The 20,718-nt window shown below is 36.8% G+C and overlaps 1 protein-coding gene across 1 annotated transcript in view; it reads left to right on the top strand.

Annotated features, from left to right (window-relative positions):
- Positions 1-1,635: 1,635 nt before the first annotated feature.
- DYNC2H1 (dynein cytoplasmic 2 heavy chain 1) overlaps positions 1,636-20,718 on the top strand; it is a 170,341-nt gene continuing 151,258 nt past the window's right edge. The window contains exons 1-20 of the mRNA XM_085309033.1: positions 1,636-2,021; positions 3,963-4,133; positions 5,116-5,251; positions 5,558-5,676; positions 6,265-6,409; positions 7,171-7,403; positions 7,632-7,766; positions 7,853-7,966; positions 8,161-8,272; positions 8,444-8,568; positions 10,829-11,004; positions 12,100-12,295; positions 13,529-13,624; positions 14,323-14,475; positions 14,570-14,668; positions 16,486-16,625; positions 16,714-16,942; positions 17,401-17,528; positions 18,591-18,706; positions 19,832-19,959. Coding sequence (XP_085165159.1) covers positions 1,833-2,021; positions 3,963-4,133; positions 5,116-5,251; positions 5,558-5,676; positions 6,265-6,409; positions 7,171-7,403; positions 7,632-7,766; positions 7,853-7,966; positions 8,161-8,272; positions 8,444-8,568; positions 10,829-11,004; positions 12,100-12,295; positions 13,529-13,624; positions 14,323-14,475; positions 14,570-14,668; positions 16,486-16,625; positions 16,714-16,942; positions 17,401-17,528; positions 18,591-18,706; positions 19,832-19,959 — 2,940 coding nt within the window. The 5' untranslated portion in view covers positions 1,636-1,832. The remainder of the gene's footprint in view (positions 2,022-3,962; positions 4,134-5,115; positions 5,252-5,557; positions 5,677-6,264; positions 6,410-7,170; positions 7,404-7,631; positions 7,767-7,852; positions 7,967-8,160; positions 8,273-8,443; positions 8,569-10,828; positions 11,005-12,099; positions 12,296-13,528; positions 13,625-14,322; positions 14,476-14,569; positions 14,669-16,485; positions 16,626-16,713; positions 16,943-17,400; positions 17,529-18,590; positions 18,707-19,831; positions 19,960-20,718) is intronic.

Below are 20,718 nucleotides of genomic sequence, written 5' to 3' on the forward strand. Positions count from 1 at the left end.
CGCTCTTCCCGCCGCGGGGCCCTGAGGGGGAGCGTGAGGGCGCGGGGGGCGCGCAGGGGGCGCGGGCTCACGGCGAGAGCACGCCTCGCACCACGAGTGCCCCCCCCCCGAATACAGAGAAATTAGGAGGAGTGAAACCCGGCTGCAGAAAGCCCAGGTGTGGGAGAGCCCCCGCCCAGGTGTCCGCAGCGGCAGGGAAGGAACACTGTCATGGGGAAACGCCAGAAATCCCAGGAAGTGCACCGATGGATGCAGGAATGCCACCGCGCGCGGTCTGCGGCCACTGGTTGCAGCGCTAGAAGCTCACGCGATTAAGCTAGGTCGCCTGCATCGGAAGTTGTGCAGACACGGCTCATTAGTGACTGAATTGATTGCGGTGTGGCTGGTGGCCCAGTTAAAGAACAGCTACTCAGGGGAAAAGATTTTTTTCATTGTATAGAGCCTGTTATTTTAAAGAAACAGTGGAAACATTAGCAAGCAGTGAGCAAATAGGAGAGTAAGAAGTAATTAAAATACATATTGGTTCATAAATCATTGGAAGCCACATAGCACATACCAGGTAACGTATGCTGAAGCAGCAATGTGATAAAAGATTATCAAAATATAGTCTGCAGCTATTGGTATTCATGCCACAATATTATCAGAGTATTTTTATCACTGCTTGCATCCCAAGTCAGAGCATGTATTGCTTGTCGTAAGTGGGTACTGGACACCGTGTGGGAGCACAAAGATAGCCTTTGCCCTGAGAAGTTAAATCTAGATCGGGAAGCCAGAACTYGCGGTATGTGTGTTACTGGTGCTCCAGTTTCTCCGGAGGGAGGTGTAAGCGCACGCTTGCGGGCGTTCGTAGTGGTGCGCCTGCCCCGCGCTCCCAGCGGCCGAGGCAGGGTCTGGGCCGGGCCGGGCCCTGCAGCGGCCACTGCGGTGCCTATGGTGCTCCAGCCCTGGCGCTGTATTTTAATGAGTATTGAGACATACGTAACGTCTCCCTACGTGCGATGCACCTGGCCTGCAGCGTGATGGGAGCAGGCCARAACAGTAATTTCTGCGTTCAAAACTGGAGTTTAGCTGGAAATATTTTTTCAAAAGTAATCAGCATCGGAAAAAAGCAGAACCAAAAACTTGAGGAGGCTTCGATTCTTAACAAAATACCSCCACGGCAGAGATGCCCGGATGAAAATTTTTTTTCCCCTATTCCTACATTTTTGGCTGGTAAATTTGGCTTTGAGAGGGAACGCGTGCAGCAGTCGCGGCCCGCTGAGGCCGCGCCATTAAGGGACGGGCATCCTGCCGCGGCGCCGGCGGCTGGGGCCGAGCCCGAGCCCGAGCCCGAGCCCGAGCCCGAGCCCGAGCCCGAGCCCGAGCCCGAGGCGGGCTGCTCGCCGCGGGGTGGCCGCCGCGCCGCGGCAGCCGTTGCGCCGGGCAGAGGCGGTGTCAGCGCACAGGGGGACGCCGGGAGGGCGGTGGGGGCCTGCCGGGCGGGGGGCGGGGCCGGCGCCCTCCGGGGACGCGGCAGCCGATTACCGAGCGCGTCGATCGCTCCCGTCCTCCGAGCCGGCAGCCGCGCGGCGCGTGCCCGTCGGCGCCCGGCCGGAGCGCGCGGGCTTGCCGCGGGCGCCATTTTCAGTCGCCATAGCGACGGGTGCTGGCAACGCGGAGACGCCGGGCGGCCTCGGGCCGCGGCCTGTGCCCCGCATGAGCCCCCTTTCCTCCCGCTCCCCCTCCCGCGGCCCTTCTGTTGCGCCGCTTCCCTTCGCTGCGCCATGCGCTCCTGGGGTGGTCTGGGTCCGCCGCTGCCTTGATGCCGCCTGGCGGGGCTGAGTCCTTCCAGCATGGCCGGGGAGAGAGACAAGAGGAAGCGTTTTATTGCAGCCACGGCTGCTAACTACTTCGGACTGGATTCAGCTGCCCTGTCGACCGGGCTCCGTGCCAGTCCTGAGCTGGCCAACTTCCTCGACGATGGCAACGAGTTCCTCCTCGTTGTGCAGTGCTCGGGAAGCCAGCTCACTGCCTCTAACAAGGTATAGTAGTGTCCAAGCACCCTTGAGGTCCCAYGTGTATCCATGGCATCCCCATGTGGAGTGGGCATGCGGAGCTGGGGTGTGACCCAGTTTGAGTGGCCAGGAAAGACTCTTCTGTCTAACGTGGGAGATACCATCCTGCTGCAAAAACCTGCGCTGGTTACTGTTTGCTGTATGAAATAGTCTCAAGAGCCTGTGAAAAATGCATGGTCAGTTGTGTGATATATTTGTTAATGAATTGTGTCCATGCTGACACACAGTTTAGTGTGTCAGCTATATATTGTCCCTGTGTGAATGTAATGCTGCCTGGAGAATGACTTGTTATCTTGCTGCTGAAGTCTGGTGTATGGCTGTTGTCCTAGGACAAGTGTGAGTGCTGGTGACAGGATGTGACATATGATGCATACCATTGCCACTGTCCATACAGGCAACAGGGTCTCATACATGGCACATTATCTGGTAACCAGCATGTTCGATGGAGGGTGTCTGTCCAAATCAAGTGTTATGCAGGCTGATGTGGCCTACTGTAAGCAAAGTCTGAGGATCACTGTGTGAAGTGTTACCCTGCTCTGAGTGTTTGTATTTGATARGTGACTCGTCCAAGTGATACCATGAACTATGATGTACAGTGAATAAAATTGTATAATCAGAACACGGTGTGGTGCTGGTCAGACTGTGCCTATGAATACACAGGCAAACCATGGGGCTTGATGTGCATCCTGTCATTCAGTGTGGGGCCAGGGGCGTGGTGGCTGCTCTATCARTTTTTGTGTCTACGAAGGGCTGATGTAATGAGCTGTTAAAATGTGAGCCGCTGTGTGGACCAGTTACTTACATATATTGTTATGTAAGCATCTGTGTAGATTGTAAAGTCTAGTGCATGCTATATCATGCAAGAATGAGCATTTATGTGTACCAACCAACTCTTTGGATGTGCTTCTGAGCCACTGTCTAACAGTGYCTGCAACAGTGTAAGATAGATCAGGTGCATATAGTGACCATAATGTACAGCTATTGTGTCAGTGAAACCATGCCTGTAGAATAAGGGGAAAGTTCATGGCATTGGTCTAAATACCTGCTAAGAAAGTAAGACTAATGCTATCCTGTGAGTGTTTAGCAAAACTGAAAATTGTCCTTCACTGAACCTTTGTTTCTTTTAAGAGATGAGATCTTTTTAAGAGATAAAAACCTCTCTATGCTCAAGGAGTCTTTATAATCACGGAGTTTAGGATTTCAGCTAGTGTATCTCTCTGTTACTGTTTTATTAAATGTTTTATGCTTTTCTTCTGTTTCATGAATTGTCCTTGACCACTAACAGTTTCAGTACTTGATTTTGTGGAAGCTTTTGTAGCTTTACTCATAAGTTGAACTGTGCAGGTGATATGAATCACATGTTTCAGCTGATGATTTTACTGATGAAGAAGCATATCTTTGTGCTTAAGAAATCTATGAATAGCAACAGAGCTATGTATCTGCAGAATCAGGAGGACAACACTGAATATTTAGAAAGGCATTTCCAAAATTGTACACCATAAAAAACTAACAAAAAAGTAGAAAGCTTTATTTTTTCATGCTTTGTCTTCTCTAGGCACAAGAAAGAGTTCTCAGTTTGCCCCTAGAAAGTGGCAAGTAGAGTTTTCAAATTCCAGGTAGCATAAGTAACTAGGATATTCATGGATATTTTATAATGAAAAAGTCATTAGATATTTGATATTATAATTTACATTTCAGGTTCCTTATATGAGTACTCAAGAATGAATATAATAAAAGTGAAAATCAAATACTACTAGTATACTATCACAACACGTGGGGGATAATGTGCTATTTTATACTTATTTTCTTGTTGTAAATCATTTATGTAAGCAGTATACCTAATTTAGTATTATATACATCAATGACAGAGTTTTCTAAAACAAAATTCTGTTTTCTCAATCTTTACAGATGGACGCTGCTGATTCAGAGAATAATGTGTTGGTGTTTTTTAAGCTGCGGCCTGATGTAATTACAGAGGATAATCTTCACAGTAATATTCTTGTATCATCTATGTCGGATTCACCTATTAATACCCTTTATCAAGCTGTGCGACAAGTTTTTGCACCTCTATTACTGAAGGTGAGAAGTATCCTGATTTAAATGTTTATAATGTTAAAGGGACATTGAAATTCCCCAGCTTATGTTAACTGTTCTGAGATATATATTTTAAGTTTTAAAAATAAAATCTCCTAGGATATAGAATAATGAATGTTAATTCTGAGTTATAACCTGGCGAAGGCACTTTACTCTTCACTTGTTGGTGAGATGAGAGGAGGCTTCTGGTCATGTGTATGTCTGCTAGAAAGATGGAATACACTGGACTGTGGTTAATGGGAGACAACTGCTCCATAGCTCCGTTGCACCAATAGTTCCAGTCTTGTGTATTTTTTCCTGTTCTAAATATTCTTAGATTTTATTTCAAATGGGTAGACCAGTACTCTGCAAACCATGATTATTTTTGTATATGACAGAAGTTGTGCTGGACTCTGGACTAATTTGCACAWCTTCACTTTCCATAGTTTGGATTTTTTTTAAATGTTCTTAGGCTTTTCTTTCTGTTCCGTTACAGAACATATTTCATTTGCGGGCTTTTCTTTGAAAACGACAACCATGACATGATTTCACAATCTTAGCAAACAGAATTTCAACACTTAAATAGTTTTAATCTCTTGTATATTAATACACATTGTACATTCATAAAATAATTATAGAAAATTGTATTATCTTTTAAGGATTGATTCTAGCAATTTCCAGATTCTACTGTTAAAAGAGATTCCAAGTTTATTTTACTTAAAAAAGAATTTCTGAACATGTACTCAGTGTTCTTTTATAAATCAAACAATTAATTTTTGAATTTCTGATAAAAAATATATTGTATGGTATGATTCTGACTTGAATGGTGTGAATAGARTAACGTGCTTTTCCTTGACTTTTCATTGTCCCATCATGTGAATAACTGGTATTAATTTGTAATCTCTTTTTAAATGTTTTTTAATGTTTGAAAATATTTAAATAATGATTCCATCATATGATTTGTATTTTTTTTTAATTTTCACTGTAGGATGAGAGATGGAGTAAAGCATTTGATCCTAAACTCCAGAAACTTCTAAGTGAACTTGAGGCCGGCTTAAGTACTGTTCTCAGAAGATCAGATCCTAATGACATGGGGAGAAAATTCAGTGAAGATGATGTGCGAGGTTTGTTTTGTAGTTACATCTTTTGTAATAAATTTTAAGTTAAAATATGTTGTAAAACATGTAGATTAGTAGGCTCAGACTGCAGAATGTAAAATATAAGCTCATGTTTAGTAGATTGGAATTGGTGATGATCAATGCCTTGTCTCTTAGTATGAACTTGGTGCTACGTTTAATCAGAGTGAAAAGTTGAAGAGTATTTGTATAACCATACAGTAAAAATTTTCTTTTACAAATGTATTCTGACTGAAGGTATTTCATGAACATTCATGTATATCTTATTTAAACATTTTCTATTTTTATTTGCAGCTATACTTACACCAACAGATGAATTTCAGTTCTGGATAGAACGTGCTCATCATGGGAGTAAATTGTGTAGCAAAGAGAGAGCTTCTCATTTTAAAGACCTATTTGAGGSCATTGAAAAAGTATGTTTTTTCTTTTATGTAATCAATGATGTATTTGTAGACTTAATAAAGCAACCAAATTCTTTTTGTGAAATGTACTTCAATATATGCACACTCTCTTCAAAAACATGACTACAAGAATGCATAACTAGTTTGTTTTTCTTCAGCAAAATTTTACTTTAAATGACATTAAGTAATTGCTAGTGACAGTGGTGCAGGGGGGAGTGGCCAAATTTAATTGGGAGCAGATTTGGCCATTAAATCCTAAGAACGGATCAGAAACATTCAGTTTGTGAACTGAAAATTGACTCATGAAATTATATAAAGGAAAATTGAAAATACTGTTGATAGTAATGGACTATGTACTGCAAAATTTTGGGAACCTGTAAAGTGCATACTCAAGTAGCACCTCAGAAAAACAATGCATTCTTCACATGAATAAAGTTCTGCAAATGCTTAATGTTTTTTGACAGGATGCTGTTCTATTCCATTAAGCAATAAAGAAATAACATTTCTTTCAGCAGGAAACTATATCAGTTACCAGCTTTAGAAAAGTATAAATGGTTCTAATATACTAGTACTGAACTTATTAAAAATATGTTTTTATAGGATTATTACAACTTGGATAGTCTCTCATTATTTGAAGTTGTGGATTTAGTGGAGACTACCAGAGATACTGTTGATGGTGTGTGGAGACAAACAGAACATGATCCTTATCCACAGCTACGCATGCATAATCTCTTGGATGTAATAGGTAAATCTTTATGCACTCTGTATTAAATAATTATTTAAAAAAGAAGACAGTGAATCCTTGGAGCAGGGACCTTCTCCCACATGAAATCACCTTTCGAAACCTACAGGGTTATGGTGCTTGCTTGTTGTAATTATGATGCAGGAATATTACTTGTCTTGTAGTAATTTGGGCAATTTTGGTGGACACCTTCACACACTCTTGGGAAGATGGTAGATAATAGATTTATATTGCTTTCAGTCTGTGGGCCAGATTTGTCTGCTTCTGTTTGACTTGTCTTTTTCTTAGAGGAGATAAGGAATAGTTATTTACATAAAAATGCTGCTTGAAAATTGATTCAACTTGCATGGAAGTAAGAGTAGAAGATGAAGAGAAGTTGCTTCTCTTGTTTTCATGACAGCAGTCCCATATTCTGGGAACCAAGTATGATAGTGAGTTTGCCTGTGTGGCAAGATTGCTGTCTGTAACCTGAGAGCTARGGGTAAAAGCAGGTAATGGTAGGGAGAGATGCTTTTATGTGGATTCCAGAATCCTACTCTGTCAGCTTCTGATGTTGGACTGGTTTAACTTGGAGATGTTGAAGAATCTGAAAGTCTTTACTGATCTGAAAATGACTGATCAGTTACAGATATATTTGTGTGGTTTGATTTGTAGGAAATTACACAAGTTGATGGATGTGAATTGGATTGGAACTTGGTATGGATTTTAGCAATTATTTTGAACAAACTTGGCATATTGCTTTTGTTTACTTTTGGGAATTCTAGGTGGCTGTTTAGGTAGATTTGTTCAAAGAAAATTGGCAGCTTTGAATCTGTGGGAGGATGCTTTTCACATTGTTAAAGAACATCTAAAAGCTGGCATCTTGATTTGTGAACAGTGGGTATCAGCTTGTGTGTACTTAACTGGACAGCTGTGGCAACGTTACACTCTACATCCATGGAAAAATGAGAAATACTTCCCTGAATCATTAGCCAAACTTGGCARACGTCTTGATGAGGTAAAGATTGGGTTTATTAACATTTATTTTGTTGGAAACAGAATGAAATAACGAGTTTTGAGTTACAAAAAAACCCACTTAAAATATTTTAGATTAAGATAACGTTCCACAATGTGTATGTTTGTGTGAACCTTTCAAAAGTTTCTTGTGCTTCTTGGGTTTTTTGCTTTTAAATGTAAGTTTTATGTACGAATATGTTGAATAATCAAATATTTTCTTCTGTTGTAGGTGCTAACTATTAGAACACTGCATGAAAAACTTACATTTTTTTTGCCAGCTGGAGAGCAAAATGCTTTACATCTTATCCAGGTGTTTGAGCCTTTTGCTGGCTTAAATCCTGTACACTATAATCCTTACACAGAGGTAAAATGCTTATTTTTACATTACTTCTGTCACTCTTTATGATGTATATGAACTCTCTTAAACTAACATATATACTTGTTATCTAGCCATTATGGAAAGCTGCAGTCTCTCAATATGAAAGAATTATTGCACCAGCAGAACAAAAAATAGCAAGCAAATTGAAGAAATTTATTTCAGAAATTCAAGATAGTCCTCAACAGGTATAGATACTTTTATAGTCTGAAAACTTTCCGTTAGATCAAATTACTGAATTCTTAAGTCTTAACYGAGTTTATAGCAAAGAAGTAACTACCGATGACCAGAAACCGTATTTACGGACAATGCTAATAAATAGTACTGGAATATGTTTTTTTTTTCAGGAGAAAGATAATTTCTTTTAAATTTCATATTCCAGCTTCTTCAGACATTTCAGAAATATAAGGAACTGATAAAGCGTCCAAACATTAGTAAAGAATTGCTTTTTGAAAGGGAAACATTGCTAGCAAGACTTCAAGATTCTGTCAAAGGTAAAAATATATTTATAAGTCTTCCAGTATATGATTTTTTTTGTGTATTAGGGCTTTTTATTTACTTTTAGAGTAGTATCAATATCCCTAATACATTTTAAAGCTATAATAATTAATTTAAGCTTGCTCTCTTGGGTTTTTAGTCTAACATGAGTTGTTTGCTTGTGTTAGCCTATCAGATAGACTTTGAAACACGATGCCATGGTGTTCCTGGTGATGTTTCTGGACCACTCTTAGGCAAAAACCTTTCTGAAGTTGTCAATAATATTGTATGGGTGCGACARCTGGAGCTGAAGGTAATAGATTCCATTACAATTTAGACATAATATTATCATATGAGTAAAACATGATGCATAGGATTGTGGGGAGACTTAATATTTATAAAAATTGTAGCTTTCTCAAGAGTTATATATTAAGTATTCTTTACTAGTGGGACTACTTACTAACACAAAAGATTGTCTTTTCATTATACACTGGACAACCTGCTGTTATGACTTAATATTTTTTGACAAAATATGGACCAATATTCTGTGAAGAGATGGAGCTTTTTGTCAAATTGTATCCTTTAGGCTGCGTTTTTAAATTCTATAAGATTCAAAGTTAGCCAGGGTATGACACTGTAATACTCATTTGTTATTACTGACCTGCAAAGTGTCTCCTTGATAACGAAGGGATTTTCTGAGAGCGCTTGTTTGAATCAGTAACTGCCAGTGAGTTTGTAATGCTAATTTAAAGACTGAACTTTATTTCTCTGTAGTAAAAGCAAATGGAAAACAATTTTATGTTCTCTCACAATGGAATGGTTTTAAGATATATTTTACTCTATTTTAACTTCCACTATTTTGTTAGTTTGTGTTTACACTTTAGTTAGAAACTTTCTGAAACTTTTTATTGGAAAGTATTGATTAGTTAAAAGCAAAATATTTCCTATCAAAATAAGTGCCATGCAATAAATATAGAAAGATATTATCCATCCCAGAATAACTATTTTTCAAGATTTTATGGGGTTCACCTGTGATTTGCAGAAAACTCGAGAGCCCATTTCAGCTGAATGTGACAAAGGGTAGTAGTCTTGAAGGTAGTGGCGTCCCCCAGGGCTCAGTCCTGGGTCTCATCCTGTGCAACTTCATCAGTGACCTGGATGAGGGGACAGAGTGCCTCCTCAGCAAGTTTGCTGATGATCCCAAGCTGGGAGGAGTGGCTGATCCACCCGAGGGCTGTGCTGCCGTTCAGAGAGACCTGGACAGGCTGGAGAGCTGGGCGGAGAGGAACCTCCTGAGGTTCMACAAGGGCAAGTGCAGGATCCTGCACCTAGGGAAAAATAACGCCATGCACCAGGACAAGCTGGGGGCTGACCTGCTGGAGAACAGCTCTGCAGAGAAGGACCTGGGAGTGCTGGTGGATGACAAGTTGACCATGAGCCAGCAATGTGCCCGTGTGGCCAAGAAGGCCAATAGTATCCCTGGGTGCATTGGGAAGAGTGTTGCCAGSAGGTSKWGGGAGGTGATCCTGCCCCTCTCCTCAGCCCTGGTGAGGCCTCATCTCCAGTCCTGTGTCCAGTTCTGGKCTCCCCAGTACAAGAGAGACATGGAGCTGCTGGAGAGAGTCCAGTGTAGGGCTACAAAGATGATCAGAGGGCTGGAGCACCTGCTCTCTGAGGAATGGCTGCGAGAGCTGGACCTCTTCAGCCTGGGGAAGAGAAGACTGAGGGGGGATCTTATCAATGTGTACAAGTACCTGAAGGGAGGGTGTCAAGGGGACGGGGACAAACTCTTTTCAGCTGCCCCCTGTGACAGGACAAGAGGCAATGGGCAGAAATTGAAGCACAGGAAGTTCTGCCTGAGCGTGAGGGGAATTTCTTCCCTGTGAGAGTGACGGAGCACTGGACCAGGTTGCCCAGAGAGGTTGTGGAGTCTCCTTCTCTGGAGATTTTCAAGGCCTGCCTGGATGCAACCCTGTCTACCATGCTCTAGGTGACCCTGCTGAGCGGGGAGGTTGGAGTAGGTGATCTCCAGAGGTCCCTTCCAACCTTACTGATTCTATGATTCTATATATATATWTTTTTATCCCCACAGACAGAAGAGCAGTAGCTTGAGCTTCACAGTTCTTTCTTTTGCTTGGTCTATTAAAGGCCTTGAGAAAGTTCAGCTGACAAATGACTGCGTACCTACTTTTGGCTGAGCTGAATTTCTGAATTGCTGTTTCAAGTCACATTTGAAAGCCTTTGTGTATCCAAGACATTGGTATGGACCTTGTAGATACAACACAGGACACATGGGACATCTGTAGCCTTCTGGAGATACACCTAAAGACCAAGTGGTGTAYCCTAAGGAATCTAAATAGTAGTAGATAGGTGGGGTGATTCAAACCACACCTCAATTTATCAAAATGAGAATTTGAACATGTGTGGCACAATTCAGGATTCATTTTATTTTTTTAATTCTGGTTTTTGATCTCAATTTGGATATTACATAAACATTAGTATTTACTGTGGTGATTTTTTTTTAAAATGAAAGTTGAGAAGTTAAGGTTCCCTTCTCTATGATTGTGTTTAAGGTGGATGATGCTATCCAGCTTGCGGAGGCTCTGCTGTATGACTTGTCTGGATTTCAAACTTTTCGTCAAAGTGCAGATTCTCTTTTGGAACAGTTTAAAGTATATGAACAAGAACAATTTGATGATTGGTGTAGGAATATCCAGTCAGAGTTATCAAATCCCAAATCAGGACTTTGGTAAATAACATTTTTATTTAAATAATGATTATGCTGTAATCTTCAATACTTGATGAAGGAGAGGTGAAACTACATAACTAAGAATGAGAGGAGAAATAAAATGGAAGAGTTCATTATCATTTCACAATTGTGGATCCTGCCAGCCTTTGTTCATGGAATGAAGTACATGACTCATTTGGTTATTGTTGCTGTTTATTATACTTGTTGTGATAGTGTCTACAAACCAGATGATCTCTGAGTAGAAATATGATATACAGTTGACACATGCAACAACTAATTGCTATCCACAAGAAACTACATTATAAATAGAGCAGACGAAGGATAAGAAAATTGATTAAAACCTCATGAATTAAATTCTCGAAGATAATGAAATTATTTTCTGGTAGATTAAAATATGTATTCTTTTAATTTTACTTTATGTTTTTGGTTAGATTGACCACATAGCTTCTGTCTGCCTCTCTGAGAGTTACAAAAATTTTTTTTTAAAGGAAGGTTGTCYGAACTTTCACAGGATACAGATGTTGATACTTTATGAAGAACACACAAATATGACAAATAAGCAAATTCAACACTGCAATATATAGCAACCATCTAATTTGTTAGTACAACAGAATTTTGTTTTTGTGATATTTCAACAGATTTTTTTAGCTTATTGGGAAGAGATTAATTAAAAGGAAAAGAAAGAGGAGTTACTGCAAGAGGAATACAATGGATATAGAAGCTAGAAAAAGATGAGAAATAAGAGGAAAAAAGTAGTAAAGATAAGGTGAAGTGTTTATGCAAGAAGCCTAGATGAGGAATGGTAGAAGTATTACTACAATGAAAAATCTTAATTTAAATGTTAACTGTTACTAACATGTCTGTAAAACTTTCTGAGCCAAACTAATAAGCATTGTCCATTTCTACTTGTATTCAATGGCTGTAAGTTAAGAGAAAGGTTACTAGAATAGCATCTGAATAATTTAGGGTGTTAATATACAGAAAAAAGTAATGCATCAAGCTTTTTAGAATTACTTACCGTATTATAAAATGCACCTAAGAAAGGACTCATATCAAGTTATATTGARTAATATGTCTAAACTAATTTTGGTTTAGCATACAAGCTAACAGTCCGGTTATGGAGCTGGATCACATTTCTGGAACATTAAACATACTGTATTCAGATCACTTGGTGACTCTCCTAAGAGAAGTACGTCAGCTATCAGCCCTTGGTTTTTCTATTCCATCTAAAATACAACATGTTGCAAACACTGCACAGAAGTTCTGTAAGCAAGCAGTCATCCTCAAACAGGTATAACATTAAAAGCCATAATAACTTTGTATTTTGATTTCCATGTTTTATTAGTAGATCATTTTAAGTATTATCTTCCCTGTTTCACTGTGTGATTGATAAACTTTAGATGCATTTTTCTGTATGAAAGTGGCTATTTCTTGAATAAATTAACTAAATTCTTAAAAGGGAATAGAAATAAAGGAATACACATTTTCATCATTAAATTAAAAAAAGTCTTTTTTTTTGAAATGAGATGAATGATAGCAATAAAGTCCTATGAAGTTAGTATATACAAAGAAAACAGTTCATTATTTTTGTGTGTTATTTTTAGTTTCAATTTTTGTTCATTGTAACTGAGGAAAATGTGATAAAGTGGGCAGAATTGTCCTCAACATGGCTAACCCTCAGCTGAAATGGTACAAAGTGTTTCACTGCAAATATATGTTTGTTTTATTTAAGGTTTGTTTTTCAGTTTTACTCAATGCTATATAAATTTTATAGGACTCTGCCCTTACCTGTATTTCAATTGAAAGACCATATCAAGTCTTTTCTATTACTGCATGAAATAAGTATATATATATATATATATATATGTATATATGTATATATATATATATATATATGTTAGTAAAAAATGTATGTAGATACATAGATATAATTTAGTACAGCACCACATGAGATGTCATTAGTATCTGAGATACTAGCACAGCTATGGCTCATGTGAGACAAGACTTACAAGATAACTATGTCATCTTGTTCATTGTTGGAGGCCCAAGTAGGCATCTCAGATGATACTAGATGTCTATGTGTGAATAGGTAAACTGAGTTGTAGGGTATCACTCCTACTTCACCTCTCCATGTGGAAGGAAAAGGATCTTTTTTAGGTTTCATAACATATTATGTCTTGGTTATCTGGAAGCATCTGAAATATTGCTGGATGCCTATGTTTGCATAAAACAATTGAATGTTYCACTAATAATAAATCTGGCCCTGAACCTGTTTCATTCAAGGTGAAGTGTAATTATCTTGGACATATGTAAAGAGTGGTCTTTTTGCTATTGGAATTAGTCACTAGAGGAAGACATGATCATATGAGCATGGTATATGTACTTCACACTTATGAAAATACTAGTGTTGAATTTTTATTTCTTAATGATATTGAATAGACAACACTTTCAGGAATATCTTGTGAGTTAAATTTACTGACGTAAATATTCTTATCTTTTCAATTTCATCTCTTCATTTTTATAGGTTGCAAACTTTTATAATTCTATTGATCAACAAATGATTGAGAGTCAGAAGCCAATGATGTTACAGTCTGCTCTAGCATTTGAACAGATAATTAAGGTGAAAGAATCCCTCTGTCTGTGTTATTTTAAAATTTAGTGGTATCTGTGTGTACTCTGCACTGCTTTTTCTGTGTTTATTACTGATTTTTTTTACTTCAGTCTTCCAATCCAAGCAAATCCATCCGTTTCATTAGCATTTAATTTAAAATTGGTGGACCCAGAACCTTGACTGAAAAAAATAAGAAATGGAACTCCTCGAAGTTGTACATTTTGAATCAGTGAAGTTTTACAGAGTAATTTTAAAGATGTATTCCATAAAAAACATATGGTGTCGAATAAGCAGTTGTTAGTGTGCCAGTTTATTGTTTGATCTGTGCAGAAGAAAGGGGAAGAGTGGAGTTTAAGATGCCACCTCAACTTAAGGTATGTCTGTGTTTGTGGAGCAGCGGTCACAGCCTAAGTGGATTTATTTCCAACTCTGGTTAATAGTCTGACATTAATCCTTCCCCAGTGTGTTTCTATAAAGATAAATCTGGTATTGTGATATGTCTCCTTATTACTTCTCTAGCCCAGTAGTGAGAGGGAGGTAAATTGACTTTTTTTTTTTTTTTTTTTTTTTTTTTTTTTTTTTTTTTTTTTTTTTTACTGAGTGGTAGAAAGATCTTTCTCATATTGCCGCATACAGCCACATATTCTAGCTGGTAACCTAGTCGTGTGTTTGCCATTACACCTTACAAAGCTTGTCTGTTTTTCAAGTATTCAAAATCTGGTCCTGGAGGAAAAGCACAAATAACATGGGATAATCCTAGGGAACTGGAAGCTTATATTCAAAAGCTCCAAGCTGCAGCTGAACGACTTTCCACTGAAAATAGAAAACTAAGAAAGTGGCACACAAACTTCATTGAAAAGGTATATTTTCCAGGTTAAACTGAAATAGTGTTTTGTGTAACTTACTTTATCTTCATTTATGTGGTGATAAATGTATTATCCTTTAACCTTTTAGGTTATATCGTTAATGAATATTGATCTACTGCGGCAGCAGCAACGTTGGAAAGAAGGAGTCCAGGAGCTCAGAACTGGTTTTGCCAGCCTCGAGTCACAGGCAGGGTCTGGTGATCAGACTGCAAACTGAAAATTTGACTTTTCAGTGGTTTCAAGATTTAAGACTCAAACGTATTATGCTTGAATGAGTTCTGATTAATGAGTTGCTTTATAACAGCTATGTCATGGAAACTGTGTGTATTTTTTAGTTAATGCCAGGTGTGAGTCTCAGCTGAGGAGAAGGATAAGGATTGTATTTGTTTTGTGTGACATGGGTAATGGAAGAACAAAAACACTTGGTCGATTAGCAGGACTTAGGTGACAAAATGAGAAATTCTTAGGTCTTGTAGATTGCTTGYATTTGAGCCTTTAACACAAAGTAAATTACAGAAATTGGTATAGAAATGAAAGATTCCCAGGCAGAATGAAATAAAATATACATAAACTTCTATAAAATTAGAAATACATTTCTACTGGCATAATGTAAAAAGCCACATTTTTCTTTGTTTTCCTATCAAATTTCAATTGTGGAATAGCCTGTTATCAGAGTATGATTGGTACTGCTATCACCGAAGGTATTTTAAGATAACATTTAAATCAATTCAAATTTTCTTCTTCGCTTCACCAATTATGGAGCTGTATTTGTAGAGGATTATGATGTCTTTGGCTTTTCTAATGCAAACCTGGATTATTATAGTTGATATTTGACAGTCAAATAATTTTTTTTATTTTTCTTAGGAAATTTGCCATCTACWGAAGTTAATGTAAAGTAATCACATTTTTAGCCCTATGCATATTTTGTTGCAACTTTGAATTATTTTATTTTTTTGAAATTTAATTTGCAAAGGCTTGCAATTATTATCTTCAAGTCATTATATTTTTGAAAAAATAATATTCCAATTGTATTTGCTTTAAGATCTTTTTGCAAATTGTTTTGTTATTACAGAATATTTATGTGGAAAATGAACTAAATTGTATTTTTTTTTCTTTTAATAGTGCAMGACCTAGATTGGAAGTGCCAGTCTAGGTCTTGCAGAATGCCAAGACATTTTAGTCTTCTACTGTTGTCATCAAGATCTTAAAACTCTGCAGCAGCTTATGAAGTTTACAGGGCTCTATCTGCAATATATGTAGTAGCATAGGAAAGATAAGTGTATGAATTTATTCACACAATAATTTTGGTCAGGTTTCTGTTAACTCTTCAGAGGCATTGTTTGGAGGAAAGGAGCTAGAAATAATTAACTGTATTACAGTGGTCTGTGTGGGGAAATTTCCATTTCTCTGGGTTTCTTCCTTACACAGTCCATGTTGGCATAGCAGTGTCGGTTTGTAACAATTTKACATTTTTTTTAAACCATATTTATAAATAATATAGTATTTACCTTAAATAACCTCAGCTGAGATAATTTTAAACTTTCTTAATCTCTGGAATCTTTTTGTTGGAAGAGTTCCTCTGGCAAATTTTGAATTGTAGGGTAATGCATAACCATGTAGCTTCCTGCAACAACCTTGGACTAATACAGGTTCATAACTCACATCCAGCTAGCCTTGTATCTTATTTCTWGCAGAGGCCTATAGATAATATTTTTAAATGACATTAAAGAATCTCATGATAGACTAATAGGAGATGAACTTCAGTGGAGTTCTTATCCTAAACTTCAATAGAGTGTGGTTATGATTTTGAATAATTTTTTTTTTGTTATTCCTGTGTCCATTTGGAATAATATGGTAACTGTAGATCATCTTAATACTCAAACATGTGCAATTCTTCTTTGAATCTTATAAGATCCAGRGCCTTAGGCATTGTACTACACTAARTTTGACAAAATAATTATGATTTGAGGGAAACAATTTAAAATAAGCATTATTAATTTTTAGGGTTTCAACTCACATGAGATGAAAGCTTGGAGGCAGCACTGGAATCATCAACTTTACAAAGCCCTGGAGCATCAGTATCAAATGGGCTTGGAAGCACTGAATGAGAATTTGCCAGAAATAAATATTGATCTAACATTCAAGTAAGATCTCTTTTTTTCCTCCTGAGAAAGTATTCTGACTCAAATTAAATTCAAATATTAACTTTGCATGATTTATTTTACTTTTTAGGCAAGGCCGGTTGCAATTCAGACCTCCTTTTGAGGAAGTACGAGCCAGATATTACAGGGAAATGAAGAGATTTATCTCCATTCCAAATCAGTTTAGGGGAGTAAGTGAAACAGAAGAAGAGTCTATCTTCTCTGTTATGACCGAAAGAAATGCAAATGGATTTCTGACTGCTTTCAGTAAGGCAGAAGATTTGTTCAGAAGGTTGGCAGAAGTTTCTGATCAATTTAAGGTATTTTCAATATTTGACTGACTCATATCTTTTCTTTCAGATGTACATTGTTTTATGTTTGAAACATTCTAAAGTTCATTGARCAATGACATTTGAGCATTATGGTCCTGTTTTTCAAGATGTGTAAGCTTAATAAGTCCATCCATATTAAGACAAGCACTTAAGCACATGCCTAGATTGAAGCATATGTACAGTTTCCACTGAAATTTCGGCATTATAGAAGTCTTTTCATCCTTGTTCGAAATTTGTTTTGATCATCCTTAAAAGTGGTGATATGTTGTACCATTCTGTACCTCTTGATTTTTGCACTAAGAGTATCTGTAGGTAATTGAATTAACAGATTAAAGCAAATGTAGCTTGAGATTATTATTAAAAAGTATTTTAATATTATTGAGAAATAGGGCTTTTTAATCTGCCAAATATTTCTTTTCCATAAAATCAAAAATGATGTTAAAAAGGAATGGATTGTAATTGGCCAAGTAGATATGGAGACTCTGGTGAAGAAACATCTTTCTAGCAAACAGGACTGGGAAAAAAATTTCAAAGCATTAAAAGTGAGAGGGAAAGAAGCAGAACGTCTTCCAAGGTATAGTGTTAACCTATTTGTATGTTTGAATAATTAATTTTGTTAGATACTTTAAAGAACATAGTAAACTCAAAATGTTTTTAAACTCAAAATGTTTTTTTCCTATGAGATGTAAGTAGAATTTCAAAAGCATTTTTTACGTCTTTGAAGTTTTCTAATGTTTCAATTTTTGTTTTTTTGGTTTTATTTGTAGACTTTATTTATTTCTCTCCACTCAGTTCTCCCTGAAAACTTTTAAAGGCTTCATTTTTAAAAACTCCATATGGAGCCACCTAAAAAATAAGGACTGATTCTGAAATATCGCAAGACATGCTATACATTAACAGTTCTTTTACCTATGTTCTGTATGTGTTGAATATATGTGACACTWGGGACAGACATAATAAACTCATACACATAATTTGTATGGTTAAACATGTAATTAGCTCATAAAACTCTTACAGTTCGTGTAATTCGATTTTGTATTTTAAGTTCTACTGCTGTAGGCGTTTATGTTTATGAAGATTCATGTGGAATTTAATGTATTATGYAATTAGAGTTATCAAGTGAAACTGMTGGGAGTCATGTTCAGAATGAATAAAAAGAAGTGTTATGTCATGCAGGGGAAAAGAACCCGTGGAACTTGTTGGCTAAATTATATTGCTGATAGCAAAGGTTCAAGGACAGACTGAGTGGCATATGTTTTATATATATATGTATATGTATACATATATAAAATATTTATATAAATAAGCAGTTTTCTAAGTGTTTGGAGGATCAGAACCTGAGACCTTAGTCCCTRTAAAATTGCATTTATATGCATAATGGTTGTAAATTTTTCAGTCTTTGAATAACACAATTATTTGCCCAATGAACTAAAACTTTTATTTGTAGATTTATAGAGGGAAGATTTTTCTTATTAGGCTACAAAATCAAGATAATTTTATTAGGGGTAATTCAAAAACTATGGATATGTATAGTTTTTAGAGATACTGAGATACGTATATATCACATATATCTATRAATACATATATTTATATAATGCTGTATATTTCTCATGTTTTTTAATATTTTGTCTTGAAGCACCATCAAGATAGATTGTTTAATAGTTAATTGCAATCCTGTGAAAACTGTAATTGATGATTTTATCCAGAAGTTGTATGATGTTCTTGTCATTTCTCTGAGAAAATCTATTCAAGGTAAATAACGTTCATGAACAGCATTTAAAAATTTGTATTTGTAGAACATATATGTACATGTTTTTGTTAAATACTCTTTTTATTTAAGAAATATTTTACCCTTTGGAATAGTGAATTGCAAAAATCGTTGTGGAGAGAAAGTGATCTGACACTACTTTTTCGTGAAGGGCCAAACCAAAGACCTTTTGACGTCCATGTGCCTTGCTTATTTTGGCCATATGGATTACAGAAGTAGCAGAATGTATATGACCATTCTTTCACTTGTTTCTTTTGTCTGGAATAAAATTTCTTAAACATTTGAGTCATTGAATGAAATAATGAAATGTTGCAATTCAAAGATATCWTTTTTTTCATATTATTAATTGAAATACTTCACTAAGTCTTAAATAGTCCAGATTTATACCATAGATTTACTTGTGACTTAGATTTTCAAAAGGCAGAAGATTAAAGAATGCAAAATATTTCTCCATTCCTGGATGGTCTGTATTTATCTGGGATGGATAGAGAATGCAATAAGGTGTAGGTAAGGCCAAAGCTTTGTGCTTTAACTGTTACAGTTAGCACAGCAAACTCAGTACAGCAGTTACGTAGAAAATGGATTATTTCCAAAGCCTGGAAGATGAATTGTTTTTCGGAATTGTACAGTTCTTGCTCAGTACCGTAAGAAAAGGGGAGATCTACCTTCTTACGAAAATGCAGTGTTATAGCTTAGTCAAACTTTTGCTTGTGATTTCTTCTCACTGTTTAAAGGGAGGTTTTAAGTTAAGTTTTAGTATCTGTTTTTCTCTACTTACTCAAAACTGGCTTTTAAAATTTTAATAAGTGTGTAAATAAATGCCTTAGGACTTTATGTTCAACTCTGAGAAGTGACTTCAGTGCTTAGGGACTAAATCATACACTGAAAGCAGTGGATCACATTTAAAAATCTATATGTAAGCCCACACATACAATCTATGTTGAAGCAGTATATAAAATTGACACCTTCATTTTTTTAAAGTAAATATCTTGTGTATAATACCATRTTTCATGGCAGATTTGTATTGCAGTACATTTATCTTACTTTGAAATGTATTACTATAAATATTTTCTCCGTAATAACTTTGTTTTCCTATTTTCTTTGCAAAGCACACCTGCACGATATTTCTTCATTTCTTACTGATGCCATGGAAACATTAGTAGTTAGGCCCCAGACTATAGAGGAAATATCAGAAGACAATTTAAAATATACACACCTACTTGAAGGAAGAGAAGAGGTAAGATACAATTTATCATATCCAAAGTAACAGCTTTCAAAAATATTATTGTTTTCAAGTATGAAAAATTATATTTAGTATCATTAGTTTAGAACCTACAGTAGCTATCAGACTACTGGGCCCTGTAGCACAATATTTCTTCTCCAAGTGACTGCCTAGAAAAGAGCATAAAATCAGAGCAGCTATTTGATACTTTCCCATAGTATTCTTCTAGCTTCCATCCATTTTCATCTCAGGAGTGTTTTGAGCTGTATGTGGTTTCTGTATTTATAGTAACCCTCAGTGAGTTTCTCTTCCACAAACTTATCTGTTCTCCTATTGAAAGTAAATTCACTTTTGAGATCCAAAATATCCTTTAGTAAAATATAGGTCAATTAWAAGTCAACAACCTACTATATGAGTGAACTTTTTTTTTTTTCCCCCACCTACAATCTCCCTTTTTGTTTTATGTTGGAAGAGATGTGGAACAACTATTCCCTATTCTTCCTTTTCATGACAGAGATGATTGTATTATTCTCTGTTATATTCTGCATCAGCTATCTCTTTTCTAGACTGAAGAATTTTAGTTTATYTAATCTTTCCTTATACATAAGCCTACCCATAGCTTTGATCATCCTTGTTGCCCTTTGGTAAGTATTTTCTAGTTTTCAGTAATTTTTTTGTGCAGCAGAACTATGCATAGTTTTTAAGATGTGGACAAGCCATTCATTTATATTGTGACATAACAATATAATCTCTTGTATTCTTTTTTCCTTGCTT

The sequence above is a fragment of the Rhea americana genome, unplaced genomic scaffold (assembly GCF_003343005.1).
Source record: "Rhea americana isolate MKP2758 unplaced genomic scaffold, rheAme1 scaffold_29, whole genome shotgun sequence".
Classification (NCBI taxonomy): domain Eukaryota; kingdom Metazoa; phylum Chordata; class Aves; order Rheiformes; family Rheidae; genus Rhea; species Rhea americana.